This window comes from Lampris incognitus, chromosome 2, assembly GCF_029633865.1.
Source record: "Lampris incognitus isolate fLamInc1 chromosome 2, fLamInc1.hap2, whole genome shotgun sequence".
In the NCBI taxonomy this organism is placed as follows: domain Eukaryota; kingdom Metazoa; phylum Chordata; class Actinopteri; order Lampriformes; family Lampridae; genus Lampris; species Lampris incognitus.
In genome coordinates, this window is record NC_079212.1 from 144,326,356 (window position 1) to 144,349,902 (window position 23,547).

The 23,547-nt window shown below is 46.9% G+C and overlaps 1 protein-coding gene across 1 annotated transcript; it reads right to left on the reverse strand.

Annotated features, from left to right (window-relative positions):
- Nucleotides 1-8,494: 8,494 nt before the first annotated feature.
- Nucleotides 8,495-12,106, reverse strand: rps23 (ribosomal protein S23). The gene is made up of 4 exons (XM_056274333.1): nucleotides 11,993-12,106; nucleotides 10,213-10,372; nucleotides 9,460-9,580; nucleotides 8,495-8,698 (listed from the first exon to the last, which is right to left on the reverse strand). The coding sequence occupies exons 1-4, from the start codon at nucleotides 11,994-11,996 to the stop codon at nucleotides 8,552-8,554; spliced, it is 432 nt and encodes a 143-aa protein (XP_056130308.1). The 5' UTR covers nucleotides 11,997-12,106; the 3' UTR covers nucleotides 8,495-8,551.
- Nucleotides 12,107-23,547: the final 11,441 nt, after the last annotated feature.

The window sequence follows — 23,547 nt, forward strand, 5'->3', positions numbered from 1 at the left end:
CGGGTTCGGGATGAGCCTTGGACTGAACTATCAGATCCGCTAACTGAGAAGGATCCACAACCTCCAGCGCTTCCTGAACTGCCACACTCACCACCTGAAATACCTTCGAGCCCCAGTCAAGCCGGGCCAGCTGGACAGCTTACTCCGAGGCCGGGCCGAGTTGAGAAGCCTCCAGATAGACCGAATCTATACGTGTTTGAGTTTCACGTTTTGACTTGCTTTTTTTTCACCTTGAGAAAGTGAAGCGCTGCTAAACACTCCTTCCAAGTTATGGTGCGTAGAATCGCATGTAGACGTAAACCGGTGTTCTGTTTATTGACACGAGTAAAGTTCCACGAGCGTTTACTTTCGTTTAGGAGGGGAGACGCAACATATTGGGTTTGCATTGCGTAGCTGCAGTCTGTTCTGTCCCTACACGGCACCCACACCCCTGTTCGCATTGCGCAATGGCTCCCAACTGAGACGTGTCCTGTTTTAAGTGCACTACAGACAGACAGACAGACAGACAGACAGAGAGACAGACAGATAGAGAGACAGACAGACAGAGAGAGACAGACAGACAGACAGAGAGAGAGATAGACAGACAGATAGAGAGAGAGAGAGAGAGAGAGAGAGAGAGAGAGAGAGAGAGAGAGAGAGAGAGAGAGAGAGAGAGAGAGATGATAGATAGATATAGACACAGATCAGTGTTCATGTACCTACACTCAAGCTCGCCTGCCAAGTTGGCCTTGAGAAAAACATTGACCAATGAAATAAGAATCAAGAAAGAAATACCCCAATAAAACCTGCAGCTCAACAGTCAACAGTCGTCCGACTGTTTTAAATCATCTGACTGGTTTTTTATAGAACAAAACCCATTAAAGCATCACTTTATCAAAAGTGCATGCTAGTAGACGTCTAACTATGCTATCCCATAATGCATCTGGCAACAACAGTGCAGGGAGGAGACACACAGGTTAGTATGGCGGGTGTTGCGTGCAACATGCGGCGTGCTGCGTTCTCAGCTGGAAAAAGGAAGCCTTCCTCAGCAACGTGTTGGTCAGAGTGTGGTTTCAGGTCAGAGTGTGGTTTCAGGTCAGAGCGTGGTTTCAGGTCAGAGCGTGGTTTCAGGTCAGAGTGTGGTTTCAGGTCAAAGTGTGGTTTCAGGTCAGAGTGTGGTTTCAGGTCAGAGCGTGGTTTCAGGTCAGAGCGTGGTTTCAGGTCAGAGCGTGGTTTCAGGTCAGAGCGTGGTTTCAGGTCAGAGTGTGGTTTCAGGTCAGAGCGTGGTTTCAGGTCAGAGCGTGGTTTCAGGTCAGAGTGTGGTTTCAGGTCAAAGTGTGGTTTCAGGTCAGAGTGTGGTTTCAGGTCAGAGCGTGGTTTCAGGTCAGAGCGTGGTTTCAGGTCAGAGCGTGGTTTCAGGTCAGAGCGTGGTTTCAGGTCAGAGCGTGGTTTCAGGTCAGAGCGTGGTTTCAGGTCAGAGCGTGGTTTCAGGTCAGAGCGTGGTTTCAGGTCAGAGTGTGGTTTCAGGTCAGAGTGTGGTTTCAGGTCAGAGCGTGGTTTCAGGTCAGAGCGTGGTTTCAGGTCAGAGCGTGGTTTCAGGTCAGAGCGTGGTTTCAGGTCAGAGCGTGGTTTCCAGGTCAGAGCGTGGTTTCCAGGTCAGAGCGTGGTTTCAGGTCAGAGTGTGGTTTCAGGTCAGAGCGTGGTTTCAGGTCAGAGCGTGGTTTCAGGTCAGAGCGTGGTTTCAGGTCAGAGTGTGGTTTCAGGTCAGAGCGTGGTTTCAGGTCAGAGTGTGGTTTCAGGTCAGAGCGTGGTTTCAGGTCAGAGTGTGGTTTCAGGTCAGAGTGTGGTTTCAGGTCAGAGTGTGGTTTCAGGTCAGAGCGTGGTTTCAGGTCAGAGCGTGGTTTCAGGTCAGAGCGTGGTTTCCAGGTCAGAGCGTGGTTTCCAGGTCAGAGCGTTGTTTCAGGTCAGAGTGTGGTTTCAGGTCAGAGCGTGGTTTCAGGTCAGAGCGTGGTTTCAGGTCAGAGCGTGGTTTCAGGTCAGAGCGTGGTTTCAGGTCAGAGTGTGGTTTCAGGTCAGAGTGTGGTTTCAGGTCAGAATGTGGTTTCAGGTCAGAGTGTGGTTTCAGGTCAGAGTGTGGTTTTCAGGTCAGAGTGTGGTTTCAGGTCAGAGCGTGGTTTCAGGTCAGAGTGTGGTTTCAGGTCAGAGTGTGGTTTCAGGTCAGAGCGTGGTTTCAGGTCAGAGTGTGGTTTCAGGTCAGAGTGTGGTTTTCAGGTCAGAGTGTGGTTTCAGGTCAGAGCGTGGTTTCAGGTCAGAGCGTGGTTTCAGGTCAGAGTGTGGTTTTCAGGTCAGAGTGTGGTTTCAGGTCAGAGCGTGGTTTCAGGTCAGAGCGTGGTTTTCAGGTCAAAGTGTGGTTTCAGGTCAGAGTGTGGTTTCAGGTCAGAGCGTGGTTTCAGGTCAGAGCGTGGTTTCAGGTCAGAGCGTGGTTTCAGGTCAGAGTGTGGTTTCAGGTCAGAGCGTGGTTTCAGGTCAGAGTGTGATTTCAGGTCAGAGCGTGGTTTCCAGGTCAGAGCGTGGTTTCAGGTCAGAGCGTGGTTTCAGGTCAGAGCGTGGTTTCAGGTCAGAGTGTGGTTTCAGGTCAGTCAAGCGGCGCCGCTGGACACTGGACATGTTGCAGACAGAAAGAGGAGAAACACACGACTGAATATCTGCAGTTTCTGGGTTTTTACCTTCTCGTTTGGTTTTGTCCTGATTGTTCGCCTTCCTTAGCTCCGCTTCACCGAGTCCCTCTGAGTTTAAAATGGATTTGCTGTTTGTGTGTGTGTGTGTGTGTGTGTGTGTGTGTGTGTGTGTGTGTGACCTATGCAGTTGGCCCGAGGCAGAGCTGTCTGCTTAAACTAGTTGTGCCAATGAGACATGTTGGTTTAAATGATGACTTGGTTTTCTGCTCCAACATTCAGTCAGTCAAAGGCACAATATGACCACAATATGACCACAATACGACCACAATGCGACCACAATATGATCACAATATGACCACAATATGATCACAATATGATCACAATATGATCAAAACATGGCCACAATATGACAGTATGACCAAAATATGACCACAATATGACCACAATATGATCACAACATGACCACAATGAGCACAATATGATCACAACATGGCCACAATATGATCACAATATGAGCACAATATGAGCACAATATGAGTACAATATGAGCACAATATGAGTACAATATGATCACAATATGAGCACAATATGAGCACAATATGAGTACAATAGATCACAACATGGCCACAATGTGACAATATGACCACGGTATGACCACAATATGATCACAATATGACCACGATATGATCACAATGTGACCACGGTATGATCACAATGTGACCACGGTATGACCACAATATTAGCAACGCTAAAAGGAAGTCATCGGTCTGTTTTTGTTTTCTGCCTGTTTTGTAATTATTATAAAGTTAGACTTGATAGCACTTTTGTAACGTTGACTGTATTTTGAGCTTTTAAAAATGAATTCACTTGACTTGCATTTCACTGTTCAATCTCTGCAAGACGTTGAGAACCCACACCGTTAAAGTGATTTTATTTTCTTTATCAGGTTTAATGTGCAGTGTTTGGACTGGAGAATGACCAGACCAGATAGTTCTAGTAAGCCTGAAGTTTGTGCTTAAATGGACTCACTTAAATGTGGCTGTGAGGAGAAAAGAGGTGAAACCCACCCAGAGCTGCTGCAGACCCACCTGGACGTCTCCACCCTCCGTATGGACGGCTCTGGCTAGGTGGGAACCAGACACTGTAGAGAAGAGTTACTAAATTTACCCCCCTCCCCAACCTCATTATATAACACACACACACCCACACCCACCCACACACCCACACACACACACACACACACACACACACACACACACACACACACACACACACACACACACACACACACACACACACACACACACACACACACACACACACACACACACACACAGAAACTCTGCTTTGGCTCCACCGTCCCATGTTTATAGACAGAGGGAGGAGGACACACACAAACAGAGTAGGAAGCTTGTAGAAACACCCAAACACAGACCGACAGACAGAAGGACAGAGACAGAAGAACGTACAGACAGACAGACAGACACACAGAAGGATAGACAGACAGATAGACAGACAGACAGATAGACCGACAGAAGGGCAGACAGACAGACCGAAGGAAAGACAGACAGACAGACAGACAGACAGACCGAAGGAAAGACAGACAGACAGACAGACAGACAGACAGACAGACAGAAGAACGTACAGACAGACAGACACACAGAAGGATAGACAGACAGATAAACAAAAGGACAGACAGACAGATAGACCGACAGACAGATAGACCGACAGAAGGGCAGACAGACAGACCGAAGGAAAGACAGACAGACAGACAGACAGACAGACAGACAGACAGAAGGACAGAGACAGAAGAACGTACAGACAGACAGACACACAGAAGGATAGACAGACAGATAGGCAAAAGGACAGACAGACAGATAGACCGACAGAAGGGCAGACAGACAGACCGAAGGAAAGACAGACAGACAGATAGACAGACAGACAGACGGACAGAAAAATAAACAGACAGGACAGACAGATGAACAGACAGACAGAAGGGCAGACAGAAGGGCAGACAGACAGACAGACAGACAGACAGACAGACACAGACACAAACAGAAGGACAGAAAAATAAACAGACAGGACAGACAGATGAACAGACAGACAGAAGGGCAGACATAAGGACAGACAGACAGATAGACAGAAGGGCAGACAGACAGACAGACAGACACACCAGCAGCTTGAGAGAATGTCAAGCCCATACAGATCAGAGCGTTAACTTCATTTTTATATTTTAAGTCAGTTGTTCTTTTCATCTTCATTCCATTCTTAACTTTGAACTTTAAAGTATTTCCTCATTTTCATTCTGTTCTTAGTTATCAGGAGTGGACTGCCCAGGTGCCATCATTTCACGCGGTACGTGGCCCGGATGAAAGTGTGGGGTGTGGGATGGGTCCGGGCCACAGGAATTTTGCTATCTAGGAATGGACCAGGATGGACCAGGGTCACCTTACAGATGAAGAACAAGCTCCTCCAGCGACTGCATTTCGTGAACAGGTGATGTGACCAGACAAATGGCAGTATAGATGTTATAAGGTCTTTTAATACAGCGCACATTTCACCAAGCACAATTTTACTTGGGCATCAGTTGGCAGTGTGGCGCCAACACTGTTCACTGCTGCCGTCACGTGTTGCCCTGCGAGATGTTTCCTTTTGTTTGAGATGAAAATCACCCAAATATCACGGTGCCTAACCTCACTGACGGGCTCCTCGACCTAACACTAGAAAGACCGGGATTTCACTTCTACCCAAAACGACCATGGGCGGTCAAAATGACCGCCGGCTTTTAAACTCTATATTCTGTCAAGATGAATACCCAGTTGAGATATTAATGCGTTGCATATTGTAACGTGCATGGATAAGAAGACACGCTGGCCGCTGGCTGGCGGGTCTGACCCTTTAGTCGAGCGGTTAGCGATGCCTCCTGCGGTGCGGGCGATACGGGTTCGCGTCCCGCCTGTGGCGACAGTTCCTGTGGTTGCGTTGTCCCCCGAATTCGCTACATTGTTGTCAGAAGTGGGATGGGGCGACCGTAAGGCCATCGGAAGCGCATGCGCCCTGAGGCTCGAAGGATCTGATATACTTAAGCGCGGGGACGCGCTTCCCGAAGGCGGGGGGGTAGTGTACCGTGCATGGATAAGAAGACACGCGGGCCGCTGGCTGGCGAGTCTGACCCTTTAGTCTAGCGGCTAGCGATGTCGGGTTCGCGTCCCGGCCGCGGCAGTTCCTGTGGTTGCGTTGTCCCCCGAATTCGCTACAACATGTTATATATGACTGACACCAAAATTAACAATGTAACAACTTTGATACTAGTTTTCAAACAATTTAAAATGGCCGCTGTCCAACGCCTGTAAATACTGCAACGCCCTCGGTGGTAGTCGTGGAGCGTCTGTAACGGCGTCTGTAACCAGACACGTTGGAAATAATCAGAAATCACGTTTGGACTACTTCTGTCCACTGGAGGACGCTAGTGTGTTTCTAGGACAGAGCAATGAACTTGAAATACGAGCAAATTACGAGCCGTCATTTTGACCGCTCACGGTCCTTTTAGGTAGATTTAATCTTTTTTTTTTTGCAATAGATCTAAAACTCATTTTGATGCAAGTATAGCAACTTTAGGCGCATTCGGGGAGCGGCAGGTCTGTTATCTCCCCTCCCCTCCCCCCCCACAAAGTTATTCCATCCATCCATCCAAACCGCTTATCCTGCGCTCAGGATGGCGGGGATGCTGCAGCCTATTGGGCGGCGGGCGGGGAAACACCCTGGACAGGCCGCGCGCACACACACACACACACACACACACACACACACACACACACACACACACACACACACACACACACACACACACACACACACACACACACAGGCAGAGGCGTCTGCTTCATGACCAACATGTGGTGCGTGTTGTTTGTGCACGTTCCGTCCGTCCGCTCGTCCTCATCACGGTGGAGTGACTTGATATGTACAACTTGACACGTTTCACCCGTTTGCTGGGAGGTGCAGGTGGAGGTGTGTGGACAGTTGTGTGCATGTCATTGCCATTTATCCATGGTAAATCCTGCAGGCATCGCCAAAACTATGCCATTGTCAACAGCACGCGCCAACAAACAGGCAGCTGGTACGACCGCTGCAGCAGAAACCGGACGTCGGTGGACTACAGTGATGCACAGAGCCGATTAGCTCTTATTTTATACCCCCCGCTCAAGTAGTACAAAGGTGGGCTTCATTTCCGGTCGTCCATCCTTGTCTTCATACTGGACACAGGGTCACCTACAGTTAAATGTAATTAATGGAGGACAAATCCACTATTCACCAGGGCCTAAAAAACCCTCCAAGGTTCCTCCAAAGCTGGCACAAAGCCACAGCAGTCTGTACCAACAGCTTCCAAGAGGCCGTTTAAAAGATGCAGTCGTTTCCTGTCACGTGACTCTGTGTAACAAAGCAATTTACCAGGAGTCGCCTCGGTGCAGCGCAGCAAATGCTAAAGAGTTAACTTTGTTAAATAACCACTCAACCTCCTGATGGACCACTGCAGCATTATGTTCGCTCTGTCTGAAGCATGATTTTGTTTTTTTGTTGCACTTAATGAGAATGGTGGTTTTGTCCTTCATTAAATTGCATTGAACTGTAGATGGCGTTAGTCGTGTGTGAAGGATGGTTGACTATAAAACCCATGCACTACATGAGCATCGAGAATAAAATGCTTCATATTACCACGTGGCAGCTGCCCAGTACAACCGGTCTACAGCCGGAGCAACGATACCGGGACTACGGCCCTGTCTGGACTAAAACGATATTTTGATCAAATCTTTCTGAAGTTGCAAAACATAAAATGTGAATTAGTTTCACTGCCATCGGATCTAAGGTGAAGACAACAAGTGAACGTAGCAGTTTCATTGTCCAACGTCTCATGTCCATACTTCAACATCTATGACAAGGGTGGACCTTTCAAGTAAAGTAACAGCTGATGATGTTTTTGATAGGCTCTATTGATCCCCGTGGGGAAATTCTTCCTCTGCGTTTAAGCCATCCGAGCTGCGTAGCCGGGAGCAGCGGGCAGCCGCCACGCACCACCCGGGGACCAACTCCAGCTCATCTTGCCACGCCTCGGTCAGGGACACAGAGTATTAACCCTAACATGCATCCTTTGTGATGGTGGGGGAAACCCGAACACCCACCGCAGACACGGGGAGAACATGCCAACTCCACACAGAGGACGACCTGACAACCCCGGGACCCAGGACCTGTTTGCTGTAAGGCTACAGCGCGAACCACTGGGCCACCGTGCCGCCCAAAAATGTGATTTCTATTCACAATTAATTTTTAACTTCGCAAACACATGTCCATCAGCCATGTAGTGCAGTCTCTTGACAAAAACCAAAATCACTTCAAATGAACGTATTTTGCTTTATGCCCCCGGCCCGGACATGGTTTCCATTTGAGTTTGCGTGTTCTCCCCGTGTCTGCGTGGGTTTCCTCCCACCATCAACACATGCATGTTAGGGTTAATACTCCGGTCTGTGCCCCTGAGCAAGGCAACAGGAAAAAGAACTGGAGTTGGTCCCCGGATGCTGCAGGTGCCCACCGCTCCTATACAGTAGGATGGGTTACATGCAGACAACACATTTCATTGTAACTGGAAAAGGACAAAATAAAAGTGGTTTTCTCCCTTTCTGAAATGTCAAAATTTTGCAAAAATCGGCTCGATGGAAACCCCGTCAGCGATTGGGGGGAAGGAAACCATTACACTCCCTGCTTTCATCTCACCAACCAGGACACACTAATAAGCCTCTTGTCCCTCTCACCGAACAGAACAGAACACAGAGAACGGAGAGTGGCAATCAAAAAGTAACGTTTTATTATTTTGACTATCGTTTTTCGTGTCTGATGGTTTATGACCTGGGTCTCTCCTTCTTGCCTTTGTAGAGAGCAAGCAGGGAGACATTGGCTACTTTGACAACCTTGAAGCGGACTCCGGGAATGTCACCCACGGCGTGACCTTTACGACCGAAGCCGGCCACCAAGACCTCATCGTTTTCCTGCAGGAGAAATAGTGGGGTGGGGGGGGTGGTAGAAAGCAGAAAGTTGTGAGTAATAAATCATTTCATCATTATCAAGCAACAGTTTTTTTCTTTCTTTCTGACCAAAGGATCCATTTTTATTGTTTAACCCCCCCAATTGTACTTGGCCAATTACCCCACTCTTCCCGAGCCGTCCCCGTTGCTGCTGCTCCACCCCCTCTGCTGATCCAGGGAGGGCTGCAGACTACCACATGCCTCCTCTGATACATGAGGAGTCGCCAGCCGCTTCTTTTCACCTGACAAGTGAGGAGATTCACCAGGGGGATGTAGCGCGTGGGAGGATCACGCTATCCACAGGCACTAGCACAACAGGCCAACACCAATTCAAAGTCGCTGGAGGCTGAAGCCGAGTCGACCACCATGTTGTATTTGTTAATGAAAACGGGATTCAGTTCTCTGTGGGCTTTGATTGGTTAAATTATGCTGCAGCCCTCAATTAGATTTCTTAAAATCATAATCTGTTCTTGTCAAATACTTCTTAGGAATTCGTGACATTTAGGAACACAGACTTGAAAAATGCGGTGCTTGAGGTTAGTGTGCTAGTTGCGGTTCGCTTTTTTTATTTTTTTCTCAGACTTTGAACTGGGTTTTGGGGCTACAGATTCTGTACATCTGCATGTGTTGTCATGACCATCAAGAGAAAGAAAAAAAGAAAACTGCTGCAGGTGGTGATTCTGAAACTCGCAGTTGATGTTATTGTTATGCAATGAAGTGTTCACCTCAATAAAATTGAGGCAGCCGTCATTTGGGACGAAGGCGGTGATCTTCTTGCCGTTCTTGATGAGCTGAACCCTCACACACTTCCTGATGGCAGAGTTAGGCTGCTTGGCCTCCACACCCCTGCAAACGGCCAACATAAGTGCACATAATATACATCAACAAATATTATCAGGAATCAGGAACAATTTACTGTCATTTCTTTCATGTACTTGCGTACACAAAAGAAATGAAATTCCGTTTCCCCCAGCCCACAGCAGTGTGACACTAAATACTAAAACACAAAATTCACATGGGAATTTTGGATCCAAAAAACACGTCAAAATTTCCCAAAAAACTTCATCAAAGGTGAAATCGTTCACCTTTGATGGGGGAGTCGTTCACCATCAAACAGAACTGAACGACTTCCGGCATTAATGAGTCAAAGATCATTGTGAGGCTTTGGATTCAATTTTTTGATTTGTCCATAGACAGTGAAATTCAACAAGTCTGCCTTTTTTTCTCAATTTGTCTATTCTCAGTTTAACTTCAGATATGTATCGGCCCTATATAGGTCGGCCCTGTGATGGCCTGGCGGCCTGTCTCTCCACCTGCTGCCCAATGACTGCTGGGATAGGCTCCTGCATCCCCACGACCCTGAGAGCAGCATTAAGATTCTTTGGATAATATATATGGATGGAGTTACGTGTCTCTGACTTCGGCGGGCTGAAGCGAAGTACATTCATCGTGAGTCTTAACGGCAAGGTCATACTCACACTTTCTCAAGGACAATGCCCTTTGCATGAGAGGCTCCTCCGAAGGGGTTAGCCTTGAGGGCAGTACCCAGATGAGCCTTCTTGTACTGCTTATCGTGCCATTTCTGCTCACGCCTGTGGTTGCGGAGCTTCCTGGCTGTACGCAGACCGCGACACTTTCCTGGAGGAGAGGAGCATCGAGTCAACCACTGAAGTTACGTCACAGTCAACCGTTCTTTTAATCAATATACATTTACTTACCCAATTTCCCCTCGGGGATGACATAAAGTACTCTGATCTGCTCTGTTAGTTATGTTTACTTATATTTGTTAATGTTACTTGACGTCTCTTTTGCACAACTGTATATGCTCTACATCAGTGGTTCTCAACCTTTTTGGGGTCCTGGGCCCCCTGCGTATTTTTGATCTACCCTGAGGACCCCTCCACCTGATCTTGGGGGAGGGGGGTTGCAATTTGATAGAAACAGTAGAAACTGCATTTTAAATTGCATTATAGCATTTATTCACTCTTTGGGGCAAAAATAAGAGCTTTCAGTTGTAACTTAGATGTAGTTAACAAAACAGAATTCTTATGCAGTAACTTTCAGATATATGTAACAAAACAGAATATGTATTCAGTAACTTTCAGATATATGTAACAAAACAGAATATGTATTCAGTAACTTTCAGATATATGTAACAAAACAGAATATGTATTCAGTAACTTTCAGATATATGTAACAACAGAATTATTATGCAGTAACTTTTAACAATGCAAACGGGAGCGAGATCTCTTATTAAAGTACACTAAATTACACTTGTGAAACAGATGTAATTAGAGAAAAAAGTCCTGTTACCCTTTATAGTTTAGGCAGATAAAGGTCTCAGTCACATGAGTAAAATAATCCTATTTCTATAAATGTCATAGGATCTTTTTTTTAAAGAGATTTCATTTTCACGGACCCCTTGCAATTACACCACGGACCACTAGGGGTCCGCGGACCCCCGGTTGAGAAACACTGACTTACATCCTACCACGACAAAACTAAGTGCCTGCCAACCAGACCACCACTGTTTGGTGGTGGTGTTTTTAACCGTTGCTGTACATACTAAGAAGACTGTTTCTATTGTCATATTTTACAGTATGTTTTATTGCCCTTACTGTGAATATGTATTGTCCTGCAGCGGCGCAACCCCACACCACCACCACCACCCCTACTAGATGTCTACCCACCTATGGATCTGATGTTATGTACTTGAGCTTTGGGCACAAGCGGTTGACAAGTTTAATATTGAAGTATTTTCTAACGGGGTGGGTTTAAGTATCTAAGGGCTATCACGGTTGTGAGTATAAGGCTCGACAAACCACCAAGCTTAATGGCCTTTATACGTTAGCCTAGCAATGCTAACGACGTTAAATGGAGCCCATCATGTCCCTGGCTGTGAACGTAATGAAAACTGGATACAGACAACTTGTTCTCGGACTTGACTTTTACTTTACGCAATAATTCAAAAACTTGTCATTTCCACCGAACTGGAAAAAAAAAACGATTTTTTTAATCAAATAAACCCGGGCCGTTAAAACGTCCAGGTGCCGTCCACATCATGTTATGGCCGCTCCACGTTGCGCAGATCACGGGCTTAAAATAACAACAAACGCGCGAACTAAACCGTCGTTATACCACACAAACACCACGATTCTACACTCGGGACCCTCATAAGCCCCAGCGGCGGGGGAAAATACCGAAATAAAAAGGGAAATGGAGGTATTAGGAGTGCAAGAAGTGCAAGAAGTGCCATACCCATGTTTTAAGACGACGAGTCTGGGCTGGAAAGGAAGGACCCAAGATGCACCGCGCTAATGTCCAGATTGAGGACCCCAGAAAGGGGTGGTCTTAACGCGTGCCTGTTTGAAATGAGGCCTGTTTGAAGGAAACATACCTTATATTTAAGTTTTTTTTTTTTTTTTTTTTTTTTTGAAAGTTAAAAAAAGTCAAATGGAATAGTCAAATGACAACTGTAAACTACTAATAAGACACGTTAGCCCCTAGCTAACAGGTCTGGCCCTTTAGCCGAGCGGTTGGTGATGTCGCCTTGTGGTGCAGTACACCCCGTACCGAATCCCGCACCGGGCAAGAAAATAACCGGTTACATTGGTGGCAGCGGTGAGATCCGGAAGTGTGCAGATCCTCAGAAGTCTCTTCGGAGCGCGGGGATAACAAAGAGCGAGAGCGCGCTTCCGGGAGAGGGTGACGACTGTAAACTACTAATAAGACACGTTAGCCCCTAGCTAACGGGTCTGACCCTGTAGCCGAGCGGTTAGTGGTGCAATGCACCCCGTATCGAATCCCGCACCGGGCAAGAAAATAACCGGTTACAATTATAATTAGTAATTAAGCGACAGTCTTAAAATTGACAACTATTTACAAATTAGAGAAAAAAAATGCTATTTACAAATTACACATTTAAAATTACATATAATTAACATGATTAGCTGAGCCGGAGTCCCTGGCGGTGCTGCCGGGCTGGGTGGAACGCCACAAGAAAGAGCCTGTTGTCTTCTGGCTGCCAGTGGGACTCATCAAGGGCGGTCCCCAGAGTTTGTTTGGGGGGTGCATGTCTCCACTGTCCACCACATTGTCCATCTACTAGGTTTGCAGGGCTGACTAACGTTAACTATCTAATAATGACGTTACCGTGGGTTAGAATAATAGGGTTACCTCTCTCAGCGGCGCATCTCTTCTTCCTCCAGCATGAGGTAAATAACGAAACAAAAGCGACAGCTCTGGCTCCGTAATTTTTCAGTAGTAACTTGCGAGAGTAATCGTGACGTAAGGATAAGGTGACGCATCCTGGAAATCCACCGAAGACAGACCGTCCCATTTAACAACCGTTGACGCGGTATACGGAGGAGCCTCCGGAGGATTCGGCTTCGTAGACCGCGAAGGCTGCACCCTCCGAAGGATGCAGACCCTGCATTGGGACACATATAAGTGTCCGGGCTGCCGAAATGTGTCCGGGTGACGTCATCGCAATGCAACCGTGACAGCTCGCAATCCTGACATTCCTCTCTCGCTGTAGTTCGTAGAGTCGTAATATTGCAGGCAAACGCATGTTTTTGTTCTCTTTTTAGCCACATGGTACGACACACGCGCAGGGTCACCTTTTATATTCGACTTGCAACTGTTTATATTTGGATATTGTAGCAAATTCAGGGGGACAGCCGCGGGAACCGCCACAGGCGGGACGCGAACCCGTATCTCCCGCACCGCGAGCGACAGCGTTAACCACTGAACTAAGGGGTCCGGCTCGTTAGTCAAGGGCTAACGTGTCTACTTATTCGTGCACGTTACAATATTGTAACGAGCTGCCCCCATCCGATGGAGGGAACCGCCTGACACCAATGCAGCGAATTCAGGGGGGCAGCCCGGCAACCGTCGCCACAGCCGGGACGCAAACCCGTATCTCCCGCACCGCAGGGGGACAACGTTAACCAGTCGACTAAAGGGCTCGACCCGTTAGCCAAGAGCTACCGAGCCTATTCATCCGTGATCGTTACAATATGTTTTTCGAAAAGCTTACTTTTAGGAGAACGTTCATCTACTGGTTGATCACCTTAGTGTAAACTACTAATAACACACATTAGTCCCTAGCTAACGGGTCTGACCCTTTAGCCGAGCGGTTAGTGACGTCGCCTTGTGGTGCAGCACACCCCGCATCGAATCCCGCACCGGGCAAGAAAATAACCGGTTACACTGGTGGCAGCGGTGGGAACCGGAAGTGTGCAGATCCTCAGAAGTCTCTTCGGAGCGCGGGAAGAACAAGCGCGAGGACGCGCTTCCAGGGACGGTGACGACTGTAAACTACTAATAACACACGTTAGTCCCTAGCTAACGGGTCTGACCCTTTAGTCAAGCGGTTAGTGACGTCGCCTTGTGGTGCAAGACACCTCGTATCGAATCCCGCACCGGGCAAGAAAATAACCGGCTGCAATAGCTAGCTAACGTTATGTAGCGTGGACGACATTTTCAATAAAGATGTTCGATAAACCTATTTATTTTGAAAATCTCATCCACGCTACATAACGTTAGCTAGCTATTGTAACCGGTTATTTTGTTGCCCGGTGTGGGATTCAATACGGGGTGTGCTGCACCACAAGGCGACGTCACAAACCGCTTGACTAAAGGGTCAGACCCTTTAACTAGGGACTAACGTGTCTTATTAGTAGTTTACACTATTAAACCTGATTTTCCCTGCAATGTTACGACTCTACGAACGAACTGCCGCGAGAGAGGAATGTCAGGAATGCGAGCTGTAGCAATTGCTTTGCGATGACGTCACCCGGACACCGTTTGGCCTGACAGCTTCGCCGTGAGGGATACTACCTGCAGCGGAAAACGAAATCCCAAAAAGTAAAGCGAGTAGAGTCGAATGGAGTCGAGTCGAGTCGAGTCGAGTCGAGCCAGTACCATGCAGTGGAAAAGGGGCATATATGTCTCTCTTCACCCCAGCCCGTCAAATTACTACAAGATTTTATCTTAATATGTGTGATAGCCTTTTATCAAATTACCAGACTGGGTCTTCTACATAGGATTTAACCCCCCACCCCCCCAAATGACAGCTTCATTTAAACCCAGTAGGGGTAACTGGGTCAGTAAAAGGGTTGCTTTTCAACGTTAAAGTGAAACGTTCAAAGGGAGGTCTGAAATCAGCCCTTGTACATCGAGGATTCTCTTCGTCGTATGACAGAGAGAGGGGTGGGAGAAAGACAGAAAGACAGAAAGAAGGAGAGAAAATGGTCTTATCTATCATTCTGATAAAACAGCATGAATTAGGTTGAGGCAAGCAAATGCAGATAGTGCACGTGCGTGCGCGTGCCCGTGCAATTTATGAATCGTAGTTGATGCATGCGTGGGAGTTCGGCGCTATTAAATAAATGGGCGTCACTGTTATCCTCCGTCCCGCCCCTCCCTCCCGGTCTCGTCTCTCTGATTGGGTGGTTGTCTTGTCCATCAGGACGGTTTAGGGACCGTAGGCTGTCATCAGAGCCGATTATGAGGCATCGTGTGAGAGAGAGAGAGAGAGAGAGAGAGAGAGAGAGAGAGAGAGAGAGAGAGAGAGAGAGAGAGAGATTGTCAGGAAGAGAGAGCGAAAGACTGACAGTGTATGCTGGCTCCGTCTGGCCGTCGTCAGGATGTTCGCATCAGGGAAACGCTGCTCCTCCACCGTTTGGCTGCGGTTCCTTCTCCTCCTCCCCCCCCCTCCTCCTCCTCTTTCAGCTGTCTACCTGCCTCGACCCGGCGCCTGCTGCTGTGGGGAAAAGGTAGGTGGAGAGAGAGAGAGAGAGAGAGAGAGAGAGAGAGAGAGAGAGAGAGAGAGAGAGAGAGAGAGAGAGAGAGAGAGAGAGAGAGAGAGAGAGAGAGAGAGGAGAGAGAGAGAGAGAGAGAGAGAGAGAGAGAGAGAGACATTTCATGGAGTAAATGTTCAAAACAGCCGAAGTGAAATGAAAAGGAGAAAAAAAGGAGTAGAGAATAATGTGAAAGGTAGACAGGGGAGAAAGAGCAGAAAGGGGAGAAAGAGAGATGAACAGAATAAGAGGAGGATGGGAAAGTGTCTATGAAGGAGGCGAGATGGAGGGAGAACATGTCTCCCACCAGATATTTGAGACCGGAGGAATGAAGGGAGGAGGGGGAGACTGGGGGGGCTCTGAAACAGTGAATGGGTGTTCATGTACGTGAGATTTCTGTCCAGTGTGTTTGGCACGGTGGAAATGACTCAACATGCCCCCCCCCCCCACACACACACATAGAGCAAGGGAAGGGATGGACGGAGGTGCAAAAAGAATGAGAGAGGGAGAGATGGAAATGAGAGACGAAGAAAGAGACAGAGCATAGATTTGGGAGATGGACGGTGGAAAAGGGAAAATGAGAAAGAGAGGGAGAAGTGGAGGGGTAGTTACGCAGAAACAGACAGGTAGAGACAAAGAGAGAAGGAAAACAGAATGGGCAAAGAGAAAGAGCAATACAGAAGGTAACGAGTGAGAGAAGCAAATAGGGAGAGAGAGAGGGGCAGAGGGATGGATAACAGAAAGAGAGGGACAGAGGAAATGCAGGAGAGGTGGGGAGGAAGATTTAGAGAATGAAAACTAGAGAGATGGGGAGGTAGCGAGTGAGGGAGACGGAGTGGAGGGGGGTATGCAAATTTTAATGCGACTGAAATCTGCACTTTCCCCTCTTACCCAGATTTTATTTCTCTCTCCCTGCTGGTGACTACAGGTGAGCTGTAAGAACATATCAGGGTTTATAGTGGCCTTTCTATTTTCTTCACGCAGCCATCCAAGAACTGTCCGCTATGTCTTCTATGGCTCTGGGGCTTTGGGGTGTAGCACCCTCTGCTGTCTTTACTGAGGGCCCAGGGGTATTAAACCTTGACTGATCAGAAAACTGGTTTGGCATCTTCAAGCTGCTGAATACTGCTGCAGGCTGTTACACTGCTACACCGTGTTACGCCGTTACACTGTTACACTGTCACGCGGTTACACTGTTACACCGTTACACTGCTACTCTGTTACAATGTAACGCCGCTACACTGTTACGCTGTTACACCGCTACACTGTGTTACGCCGTTACACTGTTACACTGTCACGCGGTTACACTGTTACACTGTTACACCGTTACACTGCTACGCTGTTACAATGTAACGCTGCTACGCTGTTACACTGTTACACTGTTACACCGTTACACTGCTACGCTGTTACAATGTAACGCTGCTACGCTGTTACACTGCTACACTGTTGCACTGCTACTGCTACACTGTTACCCTGTGTTACACTGTTACACTGTCAAGATGCGTTAGCTCTAAATGGAATATAATATGAGCTGATAGGTATAGTTTACTGATAGATGGCCCCAACTCTCTCTCTCTCTCTCTCTCTCTCTCTCTCTCTCTCTCTGATTGTGAAGTAAATGGGGGGTGGTGTGTGTGTGTCTGACCTCTGGTTGTTTGGGGTGGGGGGTGGGGGTCCGAGACCACACTGGGATGGAGAGAGAGAACAGACATACTGATAGACGGATAGATAGATAGATAGATAGATAGATAGATAGATAGATAGATAGATAGATAGATAGATAGATAGATAGATAGATAGATAGATAGATAGATAGATAGATAGATAGATAGATAGATAGATAGATAGATAGATAGATAGATAGATAGATAGATAGATAGATAGATAGATAGATAGATAGATAGATAGATAGATAGATAGATAGAGAGAGGAAGTTGGCCTGCCCCTGTACAACCACAGCATTCGTTGGTGGGACGAAGCAGAGAGCTTTAAACTGATTCGAGAACAATGAACCGTGTTCTACAACACCATGTTTTCCATCACGTCACTGAAGCTTCACACGACCACCCTTAATATCGTGTTTTATGTTTTACTTACTCACTCCTATGTAGGTGTTGGTGAGGTGAGCGTCTGAGCTCCATTCAGACTGCATGAGAGTCAGCCGGGCTGTTGTGTCAGAAACAAACCAAAAAAAACCTGGTTAAGTTTTACTTGACGGTGGACTGTGTGTTGGTAAAAGTCTTCTGCCAGCTTGTTCTGTCATATCTGCTGGTTAGACACAACAACTTCACTTCTTCACACTCAACACCACCTGCCTCCTTCCTCCTCATCTGGCGGCTGCAATGAAGATGGAGAACACTATGTGCTGTATCAGACAATAACGGTTCAGATGGGCACCTACAAAAGCAGTCAAGATCTAACTTTTTTGTGTAGTAATTATTGTACAAAATTCACCAGGGATAGAAAGTATTAATAACAACATTTTGTCCGTGTAGCGGCACGGTGGCGTAGTGGTTAGCGCGGTCACCACACAGCAAGAAGGTCCTGGGTTTGAGCCCCGGGGTGGTCCAACCTTGGGGTCCGTCCTCCGTGTGGAGTTTGCGTGTTCTCCCCGTGTCTGTGTGGGTTTCCTCCGGGTGCTCCAGTTTCCTCCCACGGGGACGCGCTTCCCGAAGGAGGGGAGTAGTGTAACGGCCACGGATGTGAAGACTCGCTAGCCCGTTGGCTAACGGGTCGGACCCTGTAGTTGACTGATTAGCGCAGTCGGGCAACCCGGGTTCGTGTCCCGGCTGCGGCGGATTCCCGGCTGCGGCGGATTCCCGGCTGCGGCGGATTCCCGGCTGCGCCCTGAATTCGGTGCAATATTAACAAAGACCTAACAAACTGTGACAGTGAGTTTTGCGATTTAATTCAGCAGACGCTTCTTTCCAAAGTGACGCTCATCTGAGTTGTTGGCTTGTGTAGCATTCGGAGTCTAAGCCACAGACTCTTACTGGACACTTGTCCCAACTGGTGTTTGAACCCCTGATCTCTGGTGGGATAGCCAGCGCGATCTTATCTACTGCACTGACCGCTTACCCTGCTCTCAGGGTCGTGGGGATGCTGGAGCCTATCCCAGCAGTCATTGGGCGGCAGGTGGGGAGACACCCTGGACAGGCCGCCAGGCCACCACAGGGCCAGGAAAAAAGTCCAAGAGGTCAAAACCCCAGCAACACCTGCAGTATATAGAACGACCTTCCTCATTCAGGGTCATGACCCTGATGAAGGCCACAAGCCAAAACACGTTGGTCTAACAATAATGTTGTTCTATACACCACAAGTGCTGCCGGAGCTCCGACCTCCCAGACTTCCCTCCCTTCTCCGCCCGTGCACCTTGGAAGTAGGTGAAGTTGTGCCAGAAAGCCCTACTCTAATTCTAATGAATTTAAACTAAATGACTTAATGGGTTTAAGTCAGTTGGTACTCATGCTGTGTTGTTATTGATACAATTGTTTTTGTCCTTCAACTCTGTGGCGTGAAATGGAAAGCTAACAGCAGCGGCTTCACACAGAGGCTCTGGCTTAGGACCCCCCTGTGACCCCCCCCCCCCGGGCCCCCGGGCCCCTGTGACCTCCCCGGGCAGGCTCGCTCAGTAATCCATTTGACCTTGTTAATCTCTGACTCCTGACATTCTCAGCATGTACACCACTCCTCTGTCAGGATCTTGTTAAATGAATAACGAACCTTGATGGGATGACCTCCATTGGCTCAGTCTCGCTGGTTTACCTCTGGCGGATAAGCTGCTCTGGAGAGATGCCATTGGCTGAACCGAAGGCTCTCGTTCCAAAACACTTAAAGACACAATCTTGAGGATATTGTGTCTTTAAGCGTTTTGTAAGTGTATCTGTATCTGTTTGTCTGCTAAAACTAAACAACCGGATGAAAATAACACATCCACGGGAATCATATAAATATGCTTATCAGTCATCATATATTTTTATGTCCCCAAAAATTTGACAGCCCTACAAAATCTGTTACATTGTGGTCTGAATTAAAACACAACAGCTTCCATGTGGGAATGGACGCATCAGCAGACAGTTAAATCTTAAATTAAATTGATTATATTGCTCTTAAGTCAAATCTTGGTTTGGATGTATCCAAATCTGATTGGCTGTTAAGGGGTCCATTCACACGTGGCACCTGCTCTTCTAAAACCTAAAAACGAATGTGTAATATGAGTTTTTTCCAGGAAAAGCAACGCTTTGGTTAGCATACTTATACCATTCCTGGGGATGTGTTGGTTTTATTTATTTGCTTAGGTAGATAAACCTACATATTGTAGCTTTAATATCAAATTTGGAAACATTCTGCCCCCTGAAACGTACCAAAAAAGAAACACCGAAGCTATTTCGGTCCTAGAAAGCACGAGTATTTTCTAAGCAAAGATTTTGGGATACGCGCTTAAACCGAAACCCGGCGATCATTTTGTTGGAACAGGAGTCTTTCCTCTCAGTTGGTGGAGATCTGATTTTGGAGGGAAACTCTCAAACTGTAAACGTCTTTATGTTCTGTGTAAGGTGGGAAGTCGGCAGATGGTGGAGATCTTGGCGATAAACCCTGGGGTGTGCTGGAGACAGCCTGGCTCCGTGACCACTCCTGATGCTCTAATCTTCCACTGGGGATGTCTTCAGATCCCAGATTATAGATCATTCCAACCGGAGAACCCGCCTGGCCTGAACAAGCTAACTTTGCCTTACGCTCATTTCCGCCACAGAAGCTTTTTCCGGAACTCAGAAACTTTTCAGGGACTTCATAGCAGGGCCAGTTTAAGATGCTGGAACTGTGGATCCAGGATTCTTTTTCGTATTTACTCCAGAGTATCTACGGGAATTCTTGGGGAGGGGTTTGCACATAATGGTGCTGACTGGCCAAACGCAAGCATCAGAATGATGCAAACCTAGCCAACTAAACCCAGATAGCGGACACATTTGGGCCTAATCTGGGGCACTTTTGGTACTTACGGCTCAGTTACGGCACTGGCAACTGTTGTGTGGGCCAGACGTGGCCCAAATGTCATAAGCTGGGCCTGACTTGGGTTACGGCAAGTGTTTCGTGGGCCAAACATGGCCCAAATGTAATGAACCAGGCTTGACTTGGGTTATAGCACATATATGGGCCAAATGTGACCCAAATGTGGCCCACGTGTGGTTGAGCTGAGGCCGCCAAACTCACCCTGAGCCATTAAAAGCCAAATGTGGGCCGTAAGATAGCTGCAGATGTGGGACATATTTGGGCCAAAGATTCTTTGCTATCTAGGAACTCCCTGGGTAGACTTGTTAGAAGCTGGGATGAGATGTTCTTCTACAACACTGGCACCTTCAGTCTGACCCACACCTCCATCACTGTCCTCTACAGCTACACCCCTTTATATCTTTTGTACATGGACACCACCATCACTGTCCTCTACATCTACACCCCTTTATATCCTCTATACATGGACACCTCTGTCACTGTAATCTACATCTACACCCGTTTATATCATTTTGACACGTCAGGAGACATAGATAGGACAGAACAGGTGTGAACTTAGCCTTAAATATGAAGAAAAATATGAAATGTGCTTGTAAAATGCCTCACATGAATGTCAGTTTGTTCAGTAACATTAAGTAAAAACATAAACGGAGCAATAGTATGGCGTTTTTGTCCTTTTCTTCATTCAGATTCACCACCCGCCCACCACAGTGTGAAACCCAGGTCTTTTTTTTCCTCCTGACGGACGTTTGTATTGGGAAAACGTCAAAAGGACATCAGCATTACCAGCAGTGTGCTGTGTAATTGGCACCATATTGGCTTTTGGGGGCATTAGGCCATTCAGACAGGCTCTGTTGACTCTGCTGCAGATGGGCTTGGCTAGATGCATCTAGGCCACCACGGGCTTTAGAGATCCGCTCTACAAAATACCTCCACACACCACTAAAATACAAGCCGCTAAACCAAACACAAATGAGATTCGGCTTAACGCTGGATGACAACACAGGACTGATGGTTCACCACTGTACATTTGTGAGTCAGTCCTTAGTCATATCTATCTATCTATCTATCTATCTATCTATCTATCTATCTATCTATCTATCTATCTATCTATCTATCTATCTATCTATCTATCTATCTATCTATCTATCTATCTATCTATCTATCTATCTATCTATCTATCTATCTATCTATCTATCTATCTATCTATCTATCTATCTATCTATCTATCTATCTATCTACAAACCCCAATTCCAATGAAGTTGGGACGTTGTGTAAAACGTGAATAAAAACAGAATACGATGATTTGCAAATCCTTTTTGACCTATATTCAATTGAATACACTACAAAGACAAGATATTCAATGTTCAAACTGATAAACTTTATTGTTTTTTTGCAACTATTCACTCATTTTGAATTTGATGCCTGCAACACGTTCCAAAGAAGCTGGGACAGGGGCAACAAAAGACTGGGAAAGTTGAGGAATGCTCAAAAACCACCTGTCTGGAACATTCCACAGGTGAACAGGTTAACTGGAAACAGGTGAGTGTCATGATTGGATATAAAAGGAGCATCCCCGAAAGGCTCAGTCGTTCACAAGCAAGGATGGGTCGAGGTTCACCACTTTGTGAACAACTGCGTGAGCAAATAGTCCAACAGTTTAAGAACAACGTTTCTCAACGTACAACTGCAAGGAATTTAGGGATTTCATCATCTCCAGTCCATAATATCATCAAAAGATCCAGAGAATCCGGAGAAATCTCTGCACGTAAGCGGCAAGGCCGAAAACCAACACTGAATGCCCGTGACCTTCGACCCCTCAGGTGGCACTGCATTAAAAACCGGCATCATTGTGTAAAGGATATTACCACATGGGCTCAGGAGCACTTGGGAAAACCATCGTCAGTTAACACAGTTCGTCACTACATCTACAAGTGCAGGTTAAAACTCTCCCATGCAAAGCCAAAGCCAGATATCAACACCACCCAGAAACACCACCGGCTTCTCTGGCCCGAGCTCATCTGAGATGGACTGACACAAAGTGGACAAGTGTGCTGTGGTCTGACGAGTCCACATTTCACATTGTTTTTGGAAATCATGGACGTGGTGTCCTCCGGGCTAAAGAGGAAAAGGACCATCCAGGTTGTTATCAGTGCAAAGTTCAAAAGCCCGCATCTGTGATGGTATGGGGGGGTTGTAAGTGCCCATGGCATCATGGGTAACTTGCACATCTGTGAAGGACCATTAATGCTGAAAGGTACATACAGGTTTTGGAGCAACATGTGCTGCCATCCAAGCGACATCTTTTTCAGGGACGTCCCTGCTTATTTCAGCAACACAATGCCAAGCCACATTCTGCAGGTGTTACACCAGCGGGGCTTCGTAGTAAAAGAGTGCAGGTACTGGACTGGCCTACCTGCAGTCCAGACCTGTCCCCCATTGAACATGTGTGGCGCACCATGAAGCGCAAAATACGACAACGGAGACCCCGGACTGTTGAGCAACTGAAGTCGTACATCAAGCAAGAATGGGAAAGAATTCTACCTACAAAGCTTCAACAAGTAGTGTCCTCAGTTCCCAAACGCTTATTGAGTGTTGTTAAAAGGAAAGGTGGTGTAACACAGTGGTGAACATGCCCCTGTCCCAGCTTCTTTGGAACGTGTTGCAGGCATCAAATTCAAAATGAGTGAATATTTGCAAAAAAAAAATAAAGTTTATCAGTTTGGACATTAAATATCTTGTCTTTGTAGTGTATTCAATTGAATATAGGTGGAAAAGGATTTGCAAATCATTGTATTCTGTTTTTATTTGCGTTTTACACAACGTCCCAACTTCATTGGATTTGGGGTTTGTATCTATCTATCTATCTATCTATCTATCTATCTATCTATCTATCTATCTATCTATCTATCTATCTATCTATCTATCTATCTATCTATCTATCTATCTATCTATCTATCTATCTATCTATCTATCTATCTATCTGTCTGTCTGTCTGTC